This window comes from Sinohyriopsis cumingii, chromosome 12, assembly GCF_028554795.1.
Source record: "Sinohyriopsis cumingii isolate HCF-2022 chromosome 12, ASM2855479v2, whole genome shotgun sequence".
Lineage (NCBI taxonomy): Eukaryota > Metazoa > Mollusca > Bivalvia > Unionida > Unionidae > Sinohyriopsis > Sinohyriopsis cumingii.
The window spans coordinates 12,525,188-12,546,715 of NC_142972.1; the positions used below are offsets into that span (position 1 = coordinate 12,525,188).

At 34.6% G+C, this 21,528-nt stretch overlaps 1 protein-coding gene across 1 annotated transcript in view; it reads left to right on the top strand.

Moving 5' to 3' along the window:
- The window catches only part of LOC149786015 (E3 ubiquitin-protein ligase rnf213-alpha-like), a 431,187-nt gene that overhangs the window by 133,261 nt on the left and 276,398 nt on the right, over positions 1-21,528 (top strand). The window contains exons 21-22 of the mRNA XM_089978093.1: positions 9,245-9,400; positions 13,361-13,510. Coding sequence (XP_089834219.1) covers positions 9,245-9,400; positions 13,361-13,510 — 306 coding nt within the window. The remainder of the gene's footprint in view (positions 1-9,244; positions 9,401-13,360; positions 13,511-21,528) is intronic.

Genomic DNA, 21,528 nt, shown 5'->3' on the forward strand with positions numbered 1-21,528 from the left:
TGCATGTTACAATAAAATAAACAAAACGCTTAATTGATAATAAAATGAAATGAACTAACCTGGTGTTGTTATCATTTATTCCTTTTTTATCATCATAAGTAATTTATTAAAGAAAAAATATATCTATGAACTCCTTATATCACATGTAGCGTATGCATCCATTACTGTAGTGTGCATCACTTATGTCAGATAACACACGACGCATTTTTATAATTGATGTGAATATTGAAAAACAAATCATGTTTGGTTGTACTCAGAGGTTTGAATATGTTATCAGATTGAAAAATGGATCAAAGAAAATCACAAACGAGAGAGTGAGAGAGAAACATCCACCGATTGCTTTCAGGCACCCGCCATTCACACATAACGCGGTGTTAGGTGCAAAATAACCAAGATTGTATTATATCCAGGTTAATATATGACAGTATCTCGCAGATAAAGATCAATAAATGTTTTTGAAAATACATGTACATGTACATGTACATTGACTGTGAGTGCAAATGAGGAAAAGCGATCCTATAAACCAACTCTGCTAGACGCCATCATGTATGCCCGTGCAGCTTGGAACAGTGTATCGCCGAAAACCATTCAAAACTGCTGGTTCCATTGTATTTTTCCGGAAATTTCTGATGAAGAATTTCACCAGCAGTGTTTAATTGCACAAGAAATTAAAGAGCCTCAATCAGAAATAGGTCTTGAAGCGATGGCTGATGAGATTGCGGACTCCATAGGCATTGCTCGGGATGAATTTTCTAATTATGTTCACGTGGATGATGATGCCAATGCCTATGGTGAACTTACTGATGAGGAAATAATCCAATCGGTGACAACGAAGCAGATACAATCATGCAAGCAAGATGATGATGATGATGATGATGATCAGCCTATCACTATCCCAAGCTACAGTGAAATGGCTGAATGCATTAAAAAAATGAAATTGTTTGTGGCAAGTGTCGACGGTGCCGAGCATATGTATGAAAACGTAAGTGCTTTTGAATCGTTCGTTACAGATCAGCACCGGAGTAAACAAAAGCAGACTGATATTACTTCATATTTTCTACAAATCGATCGCTTTTGCTGACTATTTCTTGTACAATTTCTGTGAGATTGACGTTAAAAAGTTGCATTTCGTCGAATTAAGCGGGTCCACATGTTACTTCGGACCGAAACTTATGCCCGACATAACCGGGTTATCGACTTAACAGAGGTCGAGATAAGCGGGTAAAAAATAGCATAACAAAGAAGAATTTTTTCGGGACCGGACCAAAACGCTCGACATAAGTGGGTTGTCGAGATAACCGAGGTCGAGATAAGTGGGTTTGACTGTATGTATTAGTTTTATTGGATTGCCTTATAATAATGTCTTGATTGTAAGTCGGGTCAGTAATGTGAGGAGAACATAATGTCTCAGATTTGCATAATTTTACATACTAACAGAAACTATTCAGCTGTTTCTACCTGTCCACAGGTGCAGTATTAGGAATAAATCATCATTTAAGCTACTTTATTTGGTTCTCAATTGTGTATGCTGAACATGATCCACCTGATTACCAACAAAATAATACGATGGAATTTTTTGTTTGTCCTGATGCAGGTAAGTTTTAAAATTTTGAAAGGATGGGTTACTAATTATTTCAGTTGGCATGATCCACAGTTGAATTGTGGGAGGCAGAAATGATTTTTGACAAAGTCTTGTTTGGCACAAAGGAGGTTGAATAGTATTTCATGATTGAGTGGTGTTGGTATCATTGTTAACAACAAGAGGCAGAATTACATCTTGTAAATAATTTGGAGCAAAACTATGCTACATTTTAAACAACTGAATTCATTTATTATTATAGCATTGATGATTTAGGCTATCCCATCTGGTTGCCTCATATAATAGTGCCTGTGCCACACTTGGTGGCACCTGTTACTATTCTCATAGCCTCCAAATTTAAATTTTTTCCAGTCATTCTTTTTCTTGCATATTACAGTTACGGTATCTCTGATACAGTCAGCACTGTCAACATGGGAAGTATAAAGGATATATACATTCTTTCCAAAAACAAACTATTCTATCTATATTTAAAATTTTTATAAACATTTACTTTTTCCCAAGCCTTTTCCAGACAAATGCTTGACTTGAGCTTGCCATGTGGCATCACAAGACAATATAATACCTAAGTGCTTATGTTTGAATACTTCTTGAATATCTTTGCTGGATGTCTGCAGATTGGGATGGTTATTTGAAATTTGCTATGAGCATTGATTATGTTTGGTCTGGGTTAAAGGTCACTAGCCAAAGACAGGACCAGTCCCATAATTTTTAATGTCCAAATTTAGGATTTGGCCAGCCTCATTTAGATTTTCATTGATTTTATAGTGTAGTATCATCTGACAATAATGTTTGTGATGATTGTGTATCATTAACAATATCATTTATATATACTAAATATAATAATGGCCCAAGGATTGACCCTTGAGGGACTCCTGCATTTATAAATTGAAAATCAGAGATTCATGATTTCAGGACAACTCTTTGCATTCTTAATGACATGTAATGTTCTTACCACAACAATAAACTGCCTTGAATGCCAGTCTTCTTAGGTTTAATAAGTAATCCAGAATGCCAAACACAATCAGACACTTTGTTTATATCAGAGAAAACAATTCTAACATCCTTTCCTTGGTCTCAATCTAAACAAATCATATTATAAATATATAATAATTAATTTGTTGCAGAGTCCCCAGGTGTAAAACCTGATTGATAAGGTGAGATCAAGTTATGTTAAACAATATAATTATGCAAATACTTATAGACACCTTTTTTTAAACTCCTTAGACAAAATGCAAAGGAGTGAAATTGTGTGATGGTTTGAAACATTTGTTCTACATCCTTTCTTATATACTCGGACCACATTTGCTAATTTTCAAGAATCTGGAAATCTTGAGGTATTAAGAGAAATGGCAAAGATCCGATGCAGTGGATACTTAATTGAACATGCAATTCTTTTAAGTAATTTGGGATGCAGTAAGTCTGGACTACATGTCTTGGATTGATTTAAGCTGATAATAATGCTGTATTTATGTTACATGCCTTGGACCTCACTCTTTCCTATGCTGGATCGAGTGCCTGAAGGGGACCACCAAAAGCAGAAGGGGTGGTCCTTCAGGGCTTGTAGTCTTTGGAGGAATCTTCTCTTTATATCAGCAACCCAGAAACATGGGCTGCTTTTCTAGCACTACAGGGCTATATTAACCTTATAAGACAGAGATTTTTAAAATCACCACATACATCATGTCAGTCATGGCATACCTCAGATTTCAAGGAGGCACTCATACTTCTACTCTTTGCATGGATGTCTCAAACCTCATCAGATGGATAATTTCAGAGGGATCACTTGCAGAGTTTGCCATATGGCAACAGAAATATCTTTGCAGATCACCTTTTCAGACTAGGACAGATATGGACCTACCAAGCATAGACTTGTCTGCAGTATGGTTGAAAAACAAAGCTACCATTTCATTTTTTCTGTTCCAGACCAGAATGCATGTGTGGTGAATGCCATCAGTTTGAAGTGGGTATGACTGTACACATGAAATCTTACCATCAGTTTGAAGTGGGTATGACAGTACACATGAAATCTTACCATCAGTTTGAAGTGGGTATGACTGTACACATGAAATCTTACCATCAGTTTGAAGTGGGTATGACTGTACACTTATGAAATCTTACCATCAGTTTGAAGTGGGTATGACTGTACACATGAAATCTTACCATCAGTTTGAAGTGGGTATGACTGTACACCTATGAAATCTTACCATCAGTTTGAAGTGGGTATAACTCTACACCTATGAAATCTTACCTTTCAAGGTCCTAAGCGACCATGTGTTCTAAGATGGTTGCCTTTACAGATTACTCACAACTCATCTCTGTCCTCATGAGTTTGAGTCTCAGTTCAACCATCATTTACACATGCGATACCTTACTGGTAGCTTCCTGTGGTTTTTTTTGTGTGGGTCTCATGTATAGCCCATAATGTGCTAAAAAATTATATTAAACCCCACAAAATGAAACCAAACTTTTACATCTTTCAGAATGATCCCTTTTGTTCTTCACACAGACTCAGGACTTCTAGGTTGCAGCTCACCCTGTTAGCACACAGATACACCCCATATCCCCATTGGCCGCTGAGCAGTAATCATTCAGCAATCTCCATGATCTGTTAGTAGATGCCCCAAGCAAGCTGCTGCTGAGGAGAGATCTAATGTAACAGCATCAAGGCTCCCTGCAACATCCCACAGATTCTCCACTTTCATATCTGCCATGTATGATATCACATTATTTTGCTGCCAGTCTCAGCTTTTGAGTTGCAGGCTGCATTGTCAAGGCTAGATGGCAATTTACCTCAAAGGTTTATTATGCCAGAAGGTGAGTATTCTGTAATTGGTGCAGTATTGATCACATTGATGGGATCTGCCCCTCTTTCATGTGAAGATTTTCTTCTCTTTCCTTCATATGAAAAAGACTGCTGAGTTTCTATCATTATGAGCCACAGAGCAGCACTCTCTCATGCCCTTAAGTTCTATATGGGCTTTGCCATAAGGCTGGACATGATCTTTCAGGACAGCAGCACTGAAATTTCTTTGGCTCTGGATGTGGTCAAGCATTTACCTTCACACATTTGAAGGCACCCAGTATCACAATAATGCTCCATAAACATTAGCATGTGCATGTTTTCAAATGATCAGGGTATAGAGAAACTTATTAATCCTTAAAGATATTTAGCATAAGCTGTTATATATGATTACCCCTGTTATAGTCACAAACACTAACAATCCCACCCTACCAACACTTCTATTACTGTTGAAAAGAAACAACACCCCATAAAGAACCAAAATTGGAGATATTTCATTTATAAGGTGCCAACCTTTGCACCATAGTTATTACTATTTTCGAAGAGAATAGTGGACCATAAATGGATTTTTTCCCTCCCAAAATCAGTATGAAAATTTAGTCAACACAAAAAAATGAAGTAGCAAATAGACAGATTCTTATGCACACTGTAGATCCAAAGATATACTCAAAAGCAGCCAGCACAATTGTGTTTCAGCACTAGAATTGTGACCTTGTCTATTCAACAGGAAATCATGGATTATTGGTACCATTGTAAATAACATGGGAGAAACATGTAGATAAAGTATGGACGTCTTTTTCGATGAGAAGTTTACTTAACAGCTAGTCATGCGCAACTGTTTTGTGATACCTTTGTTTAGGATTGTCGATTTTATTCAATTTATATTGCTCCTTTATTTTTACAAGACCTTAAATGAGAACTCTTTCCAATAATAATAACAATAATGACTTTATTTAAATAGGGTAACACAATTAGCTAAAAACTAATCTATCTTGAGGCCCTCATACAAAGGAATTTATTTATTTAAGCTGCATCTCTGAAGCCACTGGATATATTGGGTTTGGAAGAAGGAAATAGAGTGAGCATTTCTAATCTCAACTGGAATACTATTCCAGAGCAGAGTTCCAGAGTATTGGAAACCTTTTTAAATAACTCCTTATTTGGTTTGGGAATTTTATACTGTTTGGTAGACATGGATCGCAGGTGGGGAGTATTACCAGGTAGCCTATACTGGAATAGTGCTTGTAAATATTCAGGAGTACTATTATGAGATATCCTGTACATTAATTTGGCTTTTCTCAAACAGATTCGGTCTTTAATAGGTAATATTTTTAACCTACCAGCTAAACTTCCTTGCTTTCTGGATTGATATTAGCCCAAATGCTCCTTTTTGAACATGTGCCAGCTTTGCTATGTTTTTATCATTTGAATTACCCCATACTGTACTACAGTAGTCCAAATAGGGTTGTATGTAACTGTTATAAAATAGTTTTCTGTGCCTTTCAGGGAGAAAATGTCTTATCCTACTGAGAAGCCAGAAACTTGAATCGACTTTTTACTGATATGTTTGATATGTTCAGTCCATGATAGGTTATTATCTACCAGAACACCAAGTAGTCTATCATGACAGACCATTATCAGATTTGTATCCTTCCATGTCAGACATAGTTCATCACTATCAAGATTTGTCCTTCTTTGCTGTGTTGAGATAAGTAATATTTTAGTTTTACCAGTATTTACCACCATGCCATTGCATGTGCACCAGTTTTCCAGTTTGTTTAGTGCATTCTGTAAAGAAATTTCGAGCTCATGCTTTGTGTTTTGGATGTCTGACAATGTTGTGTCATCTGCATAGAGATCTGTAGATGATATTGAGTCTCTTAGTAAAAGTGGTAGGTCATTAATAAATAAAATGAATAGTAGTGGACCTAGAATTGAGCCTTGTGGTACTCCATATCTAATTGTTTCAGGTTCAGACAGAACATTATTTATGTAAACATGTTGTGTTCTCTCATTTAAGTGTGAAATAAACCATCTAATTGTTCTTTCATCACACTGGTAGATTTTCAGTTTCTTCAAAAGGATTTCATGATCCACCATGTCAAAAGCTTTCCTGAAATCTACAGATACAGTTCCTATTATTCTACCTTGGTCACGTGCTTGAAGCCATTTATCAGTTAGGGAGATCAAGGTAGTCTCACAGGAATGGTTCTGTCTAAAGCCTGATTGATTAGGGTGTAACAGCAAGTGTTTGGTTAAATATGACATGAATGAGTCATGGACATGTTTTTCAATCAATTTTGACAAGTTTGGTAGTATTGAGATTGGTCGGTAGTTATCAGCATTATCCTTAGAACCAGATTTGTGAATAAGAGTTACTTTTGCACTTTTCCATATTTTGGGGACAGATGAGGTTGCAATACTTAAATTAATTATGAATGTTATGCTATCTACAATAGCAAAGGCAGAAGATTTAATGAGTCGTGGACCAATCTGATCAAGTCCTGTAGCTTTCTTGGTATCAAGTTCACTGAGACATTTTTTAACAAAGTTTTTTGACACTGGTGGGATAGAGAAACATACCTCCTTAGAGATTTTGCTGCTGCAGAACTTTTTCACTTCATTAAAGTTGTTTTCTATCACTGGTTCTTTTAACTTTGTGGTAATGTTGATGAAAAAATCATTGAAAACATTTGCAATGTCAGTTTTGTCAGTGACTATGGTGTCATTTACCAGAAGTGAGTGAATTTTATTTGTCTGTTTTTTGTGCATTCCTCCAGTGAGTTCATTGAAGACTTTCCAAATGGAGTTTGTGTTGCTCTTTTGTTTTCAAGCAATGATTGATAATACGTTTTTTTAGCTTTTTTAATCATACTTGTTATTTTATTTCTCCATACTTTATATTGTGCATGGTTTTCGATAGCCTTGAAGTGGTCTCGTGTTTTCATAGCATCTAGGATTTCAGTAGTAAGCCAGTTAGGTTGAATTTCAGTCTTTACTCGATGTACTTTCAGTGGTGCATGCTTAGATACTACATCCATGAATAAGTCAGTCCACACCTTCATGGCTTCATCTATGTCATCCAAATTTTGGATTATATTCCATGGAACTTTATATAGGTCATTGAGAAATTGTTCTTCATTACAAATTTTGAACAATCTGTAAGTGATCGTTTTATGTGTATTTTTCTTATTTTTCTTGCATTTAACCTTTCTTGTCAAAAAAATAGGATAGTGGTCACTAAGACCAACATTCAGTACATTAACACAAGTCACATTGTCTGGTAGGTTGGTATAAATGTGACCAATAAGAGTGCTCGATATTTCTGTTACCCTTGTAGGCTCATTTACCAGCTGGTCTAGGCCTAATGATTCAATAAATTCCATCCAGTTGTTCCTTATTTGAGCTTTGAGAAGGTCCTTATTTATATCTCTGAGTATATATGTTTCTTTCTCCTGTGCTAGATCATTTTCCATTTGTTTCAAAAAGTTATAATTCCAAAATGCTTTGGAGGAAGGTGACCAGCTATAAATGAAACCAGCTAGGAAAGATTTTGCATTATTTTGAAAAATTTCCACCCAGATACTCTAAATTTCATGTAACTCCAAGTCAAGTCACCTTTTTACATTTACATCTTCCCTAATGTATACAACAAGACCCCCCCCCCCGCTGTCTCTCTGTCCCTACATAATGGTTTATTGTAGCCTTGACAGTGACATAGATCATTGTTGTGGTTAGCATTTAATTTGGTTTCAGTGAGTCCTAAAACATGTATATTATTTTCCTTGGAAGACAACATTAACTTAATCTGGTCTATCTTTCCCACTATACCTTGTACATTTAAGTGACCTATGTTAAAACCTTTTGTATTTAGTTTCATATCAATTATATGTATGTCATCATGCAATGGGGTAGTCACTGAGATTGTCTCCATACTACTTTTATCATTCTTACATCCTATTTCTATATTTAAATGTTCATATATATTAGCATCTTCAAAGTCACATACAAACCCTGAAAATCCATTTACATTTGCATGTACAATAGTGTCCATTGAATAGTTAGAGTCAAGATTCCCACTGGGTACATTTATATTTTTTGTAAATGAATCGTTGGCATTCTCCTATTTGCCATCTTGCTAAGATGTATACATTGATGGACAAAGTCTTTGTTTGTGTCCATATTTATGGCACCTGAAACACTCGATCTGTTAGCCATGATGGCACACGTGTGTCATGTGCCCAGTTTCTCCACAGTAGAGACAGCACTCTTCATTAAAGTGCTTGAAAATGGGGGGCATACATGTTAATATTTCTCAGTAGTTGAGAGGTTCCTTTTCTGCTTAGATGAATTTTGTCTCTGTGGTAGAGACTAAGATTGGCATCCTGGTTCTGAATAAAGAAAGATTTGTATTGTGGAATGTACTGTAGGTTGAAGAAATATTCCATTGACCCATGTGTTCCTGATATAGGGTTTCGGCTGTATTATTTTGCCATTTTCATTGAATATCATCCTGATTTATAATGCAGATTTATACTGATAAGACCATAATTGATGTTTTTTTTTAAAAATTCCAGCTTTTAATAATATCATTAGAAAAATTGTGGCCAATTTTTATCTGTTATTCCAACTTTGGTTTCCACTGCATGAATTTATTAAGGCATCTTGCATTCCAACCAGATGTATCATGCACCTATTCTGTGTCATATTTAAGATCAGTTATAGTGTCTGAATGCCCATTATTTTCCAACTTCATATTCCAACACAAGTTCCTGAGCAAATTGTAGTGAACAGGGTCTTTTGTCACATACTCTTGATTAATACTTTGTTTCTTTTCTAATTAGGAGTCTATTAGCAATCAATTGGAGTGGTTACAATCAGTCAAACAGGCTCATGGGTCAGTGGAAGTGACCTCATTGAAACAGGCTTCAGCTATCAATTCTGGTGGAACCTACTGTGTTGGAAAGCTTAAAGGGACAAAAGAAAATTATATGTGCCTGGTAAGTAAGTTAATTCATGCATATGGTAAATAATTTACTTTTGCATACATACTAGATAGATCCATGCATAGGGTAAGGATATGGATCTGTTGTCTGTGATAATGAGGTGGATCCATGCATATGGAAAGAAGGTGGATCTATGCATATGGAAAGAAGGTGGATCCATGCAATAGCATAACTCCTATATGAATTAGTCTGTTATTTTAATCTCCTTTTCAGTCAGTTTTAGATAAATTATAAATGAAACAGCTAAACATTGAAAATAAAATTTTATGAGTGTATTATTTTTGTTTTTGTTTAATTTTTACAATATGAGTGGGCTTAACCCTAGAGATACCTTCTTTAATGAACATGGAGTCAAAATTAAAGTTTGACTTCCATGGAAGTAAGTCGATAAAATACTTGTGAAAGTTGTGTTATTATGGCAGTTTTGCCATTTTAAATTTTATATATGTCACATCCACGATCCCTCCCAATAACTTTTGTGCATTTAGCAAGCAAGCCACACACTTTGTACAACAACTTGGACTATTAACATTAGTAAGCCATGAAAGTGAAGTGGCCCAAGCAGACTGCTAGAATCTTACAGTGATACCAAGCAGTAACTGGCAAAAGCACCTATCACAAATTATTTATTTATTACTCGACTTTTATTGCAAGTACATCAGCAACTACAGTTTCTCATCTGTACTCGAAGTTGTTGATGATTTTCCATTTCTGCCAATACAAACTTGAACTTGGCCTTACTAATTATTTGACCCTCATTTGCCACAAAATATAGTTTACTGATCATGCTGAGACTACTTTGTGCCACTGCAAGCAGTTCAGAGAAAACACATATTTCTTGATGTAATCATATCAAGATTAATTTGCTAGCACCACCACTGTCTACCAGAGACACCGTTTACTATCAATATTGCCCTGACAATAATTATGATTATTGAAAAAATCTGAATAATTACTTAATATGAGCCCAACTGGTTATACCATCATAAAGAGCAGGATGAAAACATGGCAATCCTATGTTTCTAGGCTGGCCTCTCATTTCATTAGAAAATTGATACATGTATAGAATTTGGTTTTTAAAAAATTACTGACAAAAATGAAAGTAGCTGAGTGTCAATAAAATTTGATGAAATAGTCACAACCAAGCCAGAAATACATTGGCCAAAACAGTCTCAAAGAACTCTGCACAAGATAATTAGGCTGAAAACTTCCACTGTGTAAAAGACACAAAAGAAAAGGTTCCTTAACATTAAAATTTTTCTAAATGCTGAAGATACAATAATTCTTTTACTCTTAGATTTACATCAGACTCTTGATCAAATCCATCACACTTCAGCTGGATGATATTCGCTATCAACATCAGAAACACTTACATGACACATTTCTAAATACACTGCTAAACATTTTCAATAAAATTTAAGAAACGGCAACTTCCTGCAGTCTTGGTGAGAAGTAACAGTAATAGCAGTATCCAAACGTGCAGAGGATCAAGCCAACCCTTCCTACTATCATTCCATAGCATTATTAAGCTATATTTGAAAAAGCATGGAAATTATTGACTGTGATATTTCAAATCCAGCAAACTACTATAAGATGTACATTGTGGAGTTCGACACCAGAGAAGCACAATAGACCATCTTGTCAGACTTATAGCATTCATTAGGGTAGCTTTCCTAAAGAAACTGGAACACATAGTTGCAGTCTTTTTGGACTCAAGCAAAGCTTTATGACATGTAGAGCATTATGAATGACCTATTCAACCTAGATCTAAGGAGCCACTCACCTTACTTTATTTTGACTATTTTGAAAGATAAAAATTTCCAAGTTAAGATAGGTTGTACCCTGTCTGAAAGCTATCCTCAGGCAGTATATTGTCAACTATTATATTCAACATAAAAAAATTAACAGCATAATGAAATGCCTTGATCCCAGAATTGACTGTGCATTGTATTGTGTTTTTGATCTGCTGTAAATCAAAGAGTATGCATGCTGTTGGATATCAACCATAGATGTCAGCATAAACAAAGTGCAAAAATGGGTGTAAGAAAATGGGTTAAAATTTTGTAAAAGAAAACAATGCATTTCTGCTGATTACACAGTATTCATAATGACCTAAGTTTAATATTGACAGTTGTCTTGTTCCTATTGTGGAGGAGACTAAATGTTTTACACCTGATTTCCACTTATTAGATACCTCAGGGACAAATGTAAAACACCATCTATTTGAGAGTCATGTCAAACATGGATTGTGGAACTGATAGGAATGTCTTGTTTCAGTTCTTCAGGTCATTAGTAAGACTGAAATTTGATTATGACCTGATTGTGTATGGATCAGCTTGCAATTCTTACCTGCAAATGTTTCATCTGATACACAATCAGAGTCTTGGACTTTGTCCTGTTGTATTTAGAACTTTCTCTTTTCCTGATCAGAAAGCCGATATGCTGAGGCAAATGAAACACTGCTCTATTAATGAAATAATCTGGTTTTTCAGTATGCTATCAAACTATCACCAAATCCGTATAACCCCACATATGATGTGGTGTCTCTGCCTAAGTACCAAATTTTAGATTTTGAGAAACCAAACTTCATTCCACCATTTAGAAAGTGAATTCATCCACACATAAAAACAGCAAAAGTGTTGGAAATATTACACAATTTCATATTCCCAAATCACCATTCATAGTATCAAAACCTCTTAAAATAATATTTGACTCTTTTAAATTCAGAAAGTCTTCAATAAATGTTCTCATTTTCAGAGTGTATTTGTTGAAATCAGAGCTTACAGCATACACAAATCTTTGAATTACATTAAAAACTCTCAAAACAAGTTATCTTTACCTATTTCCTTTTGCATTTTGAAAGCCTTGCAGAGTTTTAACTAGTGACAACCTTTCATATCCCAGACATTATGGGAATATCATGTTCTCATACAGTCTAGTAAAGGTATACCCTACAGTTGGCTGCCTAATCATATAATAATAATAATAAGAATGACTTTATTTAAAGAATAAGCTCATTTGGTCAAATGACCAAACTTCCACAAGGCCTTATACAATTACGTTGGTGTATATATATATAGATATATTAGTTAATGTAGATCAGAAAAATATCCATGCTTTCATCCATAAAGATGATGCACAAGCACCAGAAAGAATAAAGTGTGGATATTTTTCTGATCTTCTCTTACGTTAACTAATTTTTCTATGTATTATTTGGCACATGGACAGATTCATTTTTTCATATATATATATATATATATATATATGCACAATTTTTACAAGATGAGGTGTCTTTGGACAACAAATTCTTTTTAAAAAAATGATCAACTGCTACAATGAAATATGCATAGGGCTTTAATGAATTGACTACTTTTGAATGGAAAATTTAATATCATGACTTCAAAAATGATGAACGTCAGCATGTTTGTCATAATTGGCAAAATATGTGGAATACATACTCCACTAGCAAACTTCAGACCTGCTAGTTGAGAGTGGCATCTCTTATAGAGAAGAAATCAGAGAGATGAAATGGTAATATGCCAATATCACATGTATATCTGACTCATGCATACCTTCTAAAAAGTTAGCATTGACCAAAGTATACCCTGCCAGTGTTCAATATCAATTTGCTGATTTCCACCTGTATTTTGATGTGAGCAGCTTGAGGAAACTATTTGAGGATGTATACCACCTCCAAAAATGTTAGACTTTTGGAGGGAGTTCTAATAATTTTATCTAATAATTTTAATCATACATGTATTCTAAGGATTTTATGTGATAGTTTTAACATTTACATTTTATGTTCTATCTTTTGTTGATTATCAACATTTTGGAAGGGTTTATCTTCCTACCTTTCTTTGCAATTTAGTTTTACGTTTTAGAAATTTTACTGGCACTGCATGTCCTAAAACTCTAATACATACATACTTGCATGAAAATTGAAATTTATTTCAGGATCTTCATAAAGTGATACATCTTACCGTCTCTGAAGAGCGGAAAAAGAGACAGTACACATTTGAGCAGCTGCAGGATCTTCAGAGTCGGCTGATGTTGGTGGCAGGAAAAGCAGAACAGGGAAAGCATAATGTTGACAGATTTACCATGGTAACTTTCCAAATGTTGAATGGGGCATATATTTTTCTAGGATCCATGAATGAATATCCAGGCTTAGGCATAATACATTCCCAATTTACAGGAGTTCATCTTATTTATTACATCTGTAAAATCTGAGCACATTTGATTCTTCAGTTCAGGAGAAATCAAATTTTACTTTCTCAGTTTTTCTAACACATGAGTTTCACCATTTGCTCATGGAGGACACTGCATTTGTGATCTATAACAGATTGCCACATCTGTCTTAAAAATTTTGTTTGTGCTACTCCTTCTGAGTGGAAAGTGATATCAACATGATGTCTTGTTCAAAATTGTTCTAAAAACAATTGGTGCCAATCTCACATCCAATATAACTACAATGATAACTTCTTTAAGATAATGTTAGGATGGTTGTATTACCAGGGGTATTCATCAAAAAACATTTAGTTTGACCTGATTGAAAATGCAGTAAATTTTATTACAGTATCAGAGTGGTTGGTCTTAACTGAAATAGTTCCACTTGCAGTTCGAGTATGGTCACTGTGTTGGTCATCTTGAATGTCTTGTTCTAGCAACTTCTTCTGAGTGGAAGGTCATATTGACATTACAACATCTTACATGTAGTTATCCGAAATAAAAATGGTGCAGATAAGATATTGGCCATCTTGAAAGTCTTCTTATCATTTCCCCTTTTGCAGGGAAGTTTATATTAATTTCTACTGCTATACTGTAGTTGGTTCTGCGTGAAAATCATCATCATCCCACCAAAGGTACCTTCCAAATTTAAAAATATAGTAATTGCTACTTGTAAATGGTTGGTCATATCAACAAGTATAAAATAAACCCATCTTTCGTGCAATATATAGTTTTTCCTTTATTACAATGATCCTCATCTAACCTCAAGAATGGCAGTCATCCTGAAAATCTTGATATGACTATTTCTGAATGGATGGTCCTATTAAACATGCCTTAGTGACATGGGGATTCACTCTATTACTGTAATATATGGCTCATGGTATCATAGTGGCCATCCTGAAAATCTTGCTATCTCTTCTCCTGTTCTTGCATAAATAATGGCATTGACATGAGGTTTTATTCAAAACTCTTTGTAATATTTAATTGGTTCTGAATAAAAATGAGACAGATCTGGTTGCCAAAATTATCACCACGTTTCTGATGGAGTTTTGAAAATTGAAAATGAGAGTCAAAAGCCTTTGCTTGCCTTTTTATTTTATATCAATGAAATTATGAACATAATAAATTGTAAACTACAATTGAATTTTGACCAAACTGTAAGATTATATTTTATTTTTGACTCAGAACTTTGCTATGAATTTGAAGGAAAGTTACATTGATGTTGCCTGATGTATTACTGGCGAAGGGGACAAAGTATTTGAGAAAGTATTCACTTTCTGCCTGTCGCAGAATAGAATCCAAGTGGGTTTTGGATTAAACGAATAACACAAACACAATATGTGAAAGATGGAAATTTATGAAATGAATTAATAAAGAAAAATATATGGTCTATAAATACAATGATTCTCTCACGCTCTCAACATACGATTGATCCACTCACTATACACAAACATTCACACATTGAAAATAAACCAAAAATATGAATTCAATATGAAATACAGATTCGAGAAACCTCATGGACTGCAGATACGTTTTAAATAATAGTATGCACTATAAGAGAGATTCACATAATCTCATGTATGGTACTACGAATAAGATTAAAATAATCTCAAGGTATTCAAATGTGTTTCAAATAATGTTATGCATTGTAAATGAGGTTCAGATAATCTGGAATACAACTAAGAGTCAAATAATCTTATGTAAATAAAAATGTACCAAATTGAAACAACAATTGGTACACACATATGCTTCTTGACCCTTGTACAGTCATACGATTCATAAACTGATGAACCACACAGTTTCACCGAGTACTTGGGTTGGCCCACACTTTTATCGGCCGCTCGCACCCTTCACGGATACAGCCATGCATATACACATGTACAGACAGCACACAGCACCCTTGAATTAGCTATGTCTACTTCCATGGCTCCACCACATGTACAGACATACGTACATACGTACATACTCTGGAAACTCCAGACAGTTCTAAACATCTTAGACAGCTTCAGACAGCTCTATTCAGCTGTAGTCTGCTCTAGTCAGCTATAATAAAACCAACTGGTCATAATAATAGGTTCTGAAAAATCTCTAGATATATGCTAATACATTTAAACTCTAATAGCAACATGTAATTCAAAGTTAACATTTCAAATCTGCATTGTAATAAATGCATCATTACACGATATGACATTACAAACTGAATAAGCTTCACATATCAAATGAAATATAAATTTAACACTTACCCCTTTGGCTGGAGAACACAATGGAGAGGGTACACTCCTTGACGAGGTCCAAAATGACCAGTGTGTCAGTTAGAAATTGATCTTCCTTAAATCAATTGGAGAGTGACTAATAGTCAGGGTAAAATACCCGTGCATATCATGTTTTTAATGTCCCTCATCGCAATTAATTTCTGGTGAGGTACATGTTAATACAGTCGCTTACCTGGAAAAACACTTATTTACACTAGATAACGTTGTACGCATGTACAACAAAAAATAGTCAAATAGTTCTAAGGCAAAACCAAATTATTTTTTGGCCTAATTCTGTGATACTGCCATTGAGTTCAGAAAGCCAGAATTTTATAATTTAAATGTACCATCTATTAGAAAAAAATTCCAGTTAGACAGTGCTTATCACACCTGGTCATCAGTAATTTTCTAAACAGGATTGTAAATAATTATGCAGACTATCCAACACCAGGTAAATCATCACTGTAAGGCCTTGATGAAACTTCACTGAATTAATGATTGTAATTTTTATCCAAATGATTGATTTAAGTATTGAACATTCAAAGGTCACTTTTAATGAGATTGGCATGAAATTACAGACACCACTATGTATATGGTTTATTTGTTTGTAATTCATCATTAAAGAGATTGACTGCTTTGCCATGTTTTTGTATTCGTATATCATACACTATGTGCAGAAACCACTAAGATTAACATTGTCTCATTCAGCTGTACCTCTTGACCCAGTCTATGACATATCTGTCATAAACTGGTTTGATTTTTTTTTTTTTTAATTTATTATTGCCAAAATGAGATTTTGATAAAAATTTGAAAAGTAATTTTTGACAGGTGGCTAAGATGAGGTGATGCATTATGTCATTGTGATAACGAGGTATGTCAGTTTTATGTAATCGTGGATGGGGTGAATGGGTAAATATGCATTATGGTGTGTATTATTTGTAGTCTTTTGAGTTTTTGGTATAATTTGTGGCACAGATGATTGCAAAAAATATTGTAGAAACCCGTTGACTGATAGGGAGAGATTTCTTGTAGTTTCACATCTACTATCCACTAAGTAATAAAGAGATCAAAGAAGCATTTGACCAGACCTGCATAATAGCTAAGATTACACAGAGCTAAATCATAACTCTGGTTAAATAAATGCTGAAACTGGTGTCACGAACTCCCCTATACTCAGTCAGATACTTGAGATAGGGGAGGGTGAATATTTACAGTCACTAAAGGAACAAAGATAAAAATAAGGTGAACAGTGCAAACTACACAAAAATATAACATTTATTAACATATAACACTAATATTGCATACACTCACACATTCCCACTAGCTTTACCTCTCATGATGATAATAAAACAAGTAATGAAAAAATAAGATTAATACAAACTAATTTCAGTCGTATTATTCAGCTCTTTTTTCTGTTGTTTAGTTCTGTTATTACAGGTTAATTAGAACTCAGTAATGTCCAATTTTCCCATGTGTATCTTGATCTGTACTGTATCACACAACAGATTTGTGCCATGAATTTTGCATAGTTTATCAGCCATGAGTCTCTGTAATATATACATAATCAACACAAATTATCATCTATACATGGCCACAATTCATTACTATTTTCTTGTTCCATAATTCAAGTTAGGTACCAGTAATACCCTTGCTTTCTGTACTCATATTTTAAGCTTTCACCTCCACCAGCCAGAATGCTCTGCTAAGTCTGGTTTGTTGATTTGTGGGCCTTCTGTCTCTGACTGACCCTTTATTTCTGACTGCTTTATATTCCAAAAATACATAAATTTATACGTAGCAACTGCACACATGGGTATCTTATGGCAACACAAATTTTGCTTGCCCTTAAACTTCCATTGCCAGTATTACTCAGTGAGCACATTCTTTGTTCACTCCTAGCAGCATGATACACTAAAACTAAACATTTGTGTGACAACTGGTTCAGGTATTTGTTGCTTACAATGCAGATGGGTAAAATCAGAGATTATACCAAATATTACTTGTAGCTGCTGGGGTGTTTTAGTCACAGCCTGTCCCTGACCAGTTTCATTACTATTGTAACTCTTCAGAGGGAATAATTTGGGTTGATTCATATGTTCAGCTGATCACTTTGTTATGTCAATAAGAGGTTTATATATCCCTTTGTCATTGATGAAGTGGGTATTGCTGCCATTTAGGTCATTTTATCATTTTTGTCACGATTTGTTATAGTAGCTTCCAGATTAGAATTTTAACCAATGTCTCTTAGCCGTGTTTTGGATACATAGAAATATATGATTTTTAAAGAGGGGTATGAATATCGAAATGACCAGAAAACTCTTATGAAACTTTTTATGTTTGATTTACAGATGCTTTATTCTCTAATATAGAGCCACAAAGTTAATTTCTGTAATGCAAAACTTAATTCTACCATATTATACAAATTATAGGTTGTTGTAAAGTCTGCAGGTGTGTCAGACTGATAATTGATTTTAAGTCCCTCCGTTAGCATAAGACTGTCAGTAGGGTTAACATACGGTTGGTGTGTAATTTCACCTTCTGATACATAGTTCCACCAGGCTTACTGTCTTGTTCAATGATAATCAAATTGCCTTTATTTGCAATATGTTGCTGTGAACTCCAAACAGTTGTTGGGGTCAGGAGGTCATCAGTAACAACCTATTTTGAAGATCTGTTTTCTAGATTAATTTGGCTCAATAATCCTGCATGAGCTTATCAGGTTTGTTCATCTGGTGGTACAATCCAATCCATTGTTTGGTTCCATATTCCTCAGTAACAAACAAAATATCTCTAAAAAATCCTGGGGTATAAATTCCCATTAGTACTATTTAGCAATGTTCATCTGGTTATTCCATTTCTTCGGGATGTTCCCTTAATATTTTGGTAGAGTTCGTAGATATAGAACACTTCAGTTTTTTCTCATAGTTAAACTGATCTTCATTTCTTGTGAAGATTTTTCAGCAAACAGTCTGCAAGATATTCTGATACCAATGTGTGTTACATTGATATGTCATACTAAAGATTGTATATGTTTAAATTTTGCTTCACAGTTAACACATTTGTTGTACATTTTGCTATGTAGCGGTTGTGTAGCAGAGAGATTACATATTAATTTATGAACATTTAAAGCTGGGGCAGCATTTTGAAGACTGATTTCCTTAGAAGAGTGAATTATTCCAGAGCATGATGCTCCGTAAGCTGAAGCTACAAAGAAAATATATAAAATAAAATGTGTTAGTACAATAGTTATAACTTATACACAGGAAATTAATAAAAGAAACTCACATACCTCTGCAGCTGAAGTTGTGCAAGTCCTTAAAGTAGACTGCTCACTGAAAAGACATTCTGTAATGTAAAGATTCTAACCTACGGTGAGGTATTTATACACAGACAATGCCACAATACAAGTAAAAAGTATTCGGTTCTTCCCATTGAAAGCATTTTGCACATGCGGCATAGGATGAACTGAACTCACTATTTAGAAATCTTCGTATAATATACATAAATCACCCTCAGGTATCGTTGTACACAAAAAACAAAATCTGAGTACATGTATTTAATAAATAAAAGAATTTATACAATTCTGTGACAAACAACTCAAATTAAATATACAAAATAATCAATTAGATAAAGATGAAAACAACAATAAGGTTTACTGAATGCTGTATTATATGTTTGTCTGAAAACAATAAGGCCGATGACACCATTCCTAGTGGGTAAATTACATCATACAGTATTTTCATCTCGCTTGTTACCTGACTCTGGAGACAAGGAATTTGCTCCACCTTTTGTAAATAATCTTATCTTGTTACTGTTGTACGTAGATCTGTTATAGTTAAGATCTGCAAATATTATTGAGATACATTGCATCTGATTTACTGAGTTGGTTATCTTCCTAAATTTAGAAACTATATTTCTCATTCAATTTCTATAAACTTGGTGTAATGTCGCCGTCTTAGTAAGAGGGGTGGTTAATTGGATTTGGCTGGTGTTATCTAGAGGATGACCTTCCTCAATTATAGCCTGGCGGGAGTGAAAGAAGAATAGAATTTCAACAGAGAACTGAACGAGAATACTGGGAGAAATAAAGCAATACGAGCCCCCTTTGACAAGAAAATAAAAAATTTAATCAGAACAAATTAATAATAGCAATTCCAATTCAAGTTAGATTATATCAATAGAATTTAACAGGTGTGTCTAAATTGGATTATTTCATCATCATAATGAGATGTGAAAAGAGCACAATGTCCCAATTGATGTGCATCACCTTCCTTCCTTTTGACCGTACATCAACATCTCCTAGTTCATCCTTCCTAAGCTCTATGCTATGCCCCTTCATGGACTTCCTGGTCTTTTATTCTGACCTCCTCCTTCTTTTCCTCTGACTTCTGTCTTCAGACTGTCCCATCTCTCTCTCCCAGAAAGCTGTTCCTTAAAGGACAAAATTACCCCATAATTATGTATACCCCACTCTCTAGAGGTACATACAATTCACTTACGTTACTCAGAGCACGTTGGCTGTCCACACACTTCATAAATTCTGACTTAGTGTGGTATAACATTGACCTTGCTTCCAGTGGCAGGTCTTAAATTACCATGTGAGCATCTATCAAATATTACTGTATTCTTTTACATGCTACAACATGTTCGATTACTATTGCATGAAATTCACAAATTGTAACTCACAGTAATCCTTAACCTACAAGATCATTCAAACATTATAAAATCAGATATAATTAGGTAATTATCATTAACTCATGATGATCTGTATTGTCCTAACAAACAAAGGAAGTTATTTCATATATCCCTATGAAATCCTACACATATGAACATTTGGATCGCATGCAATCAATTTTACCAATGAACTAATAACTATAATTAAAAGGTAAATTGCATAACAATTCTAGCATCAACACATTTCCATGAATTGAATAAATGATACATAATATGGAAACCTAGTCATAGCAAACAGATTTGCATAAAACAAACAATAAAATAATAGAATATTACATGAAACTAAAATTGTGTACCTTATTGCTGTTCTCTTTCTGAACTTGTACATCCTAGCACTAAACCCTGTCTTTCTTTTTACAAGATGGCCACCTGGTCCCTTTCTTGTTTAACAAGGAAAGCACTAATCTCGTTATGCCTCCCCAGTGTTGACTACACTTCCTCCTTCCAGGAAATTTTCAGACTAAAGAATTTTGACTAAGGTCGTCAATTTAAAGTCTGATTGCTCTAAAGTGTATGCTTTAATTCCTTCCATCAGATTTAGACAGCTCAGACTCTGTGAATGACTGTGCATAACATTTTCCCTTTGAAAAAATGATGATTTGACTTAGGTTCCTATCAAGCAGTTAGGGTTGGTAGCTCATATGTTTACTTTCTAAGGGCCGTGTTAAGATACCCTGGTCAATTTCACTGAGTTGGAATACTGCCCCTTTGAATTATACACTGACATGGGGGGAGATGAAGGAAGAAAGGTCGAAGTGACCCTTCACAAAGATTTTTCTGGCTTAAATGCAATACAATTTTAATGCTCAATGCATTCAACTTTAAAATTCACTGCAATTAAAAAAATCGACACTTCACATTTGGTAGGTGGTTCATATCATCAAGATCTTGGATGAGTTTGATTATTGA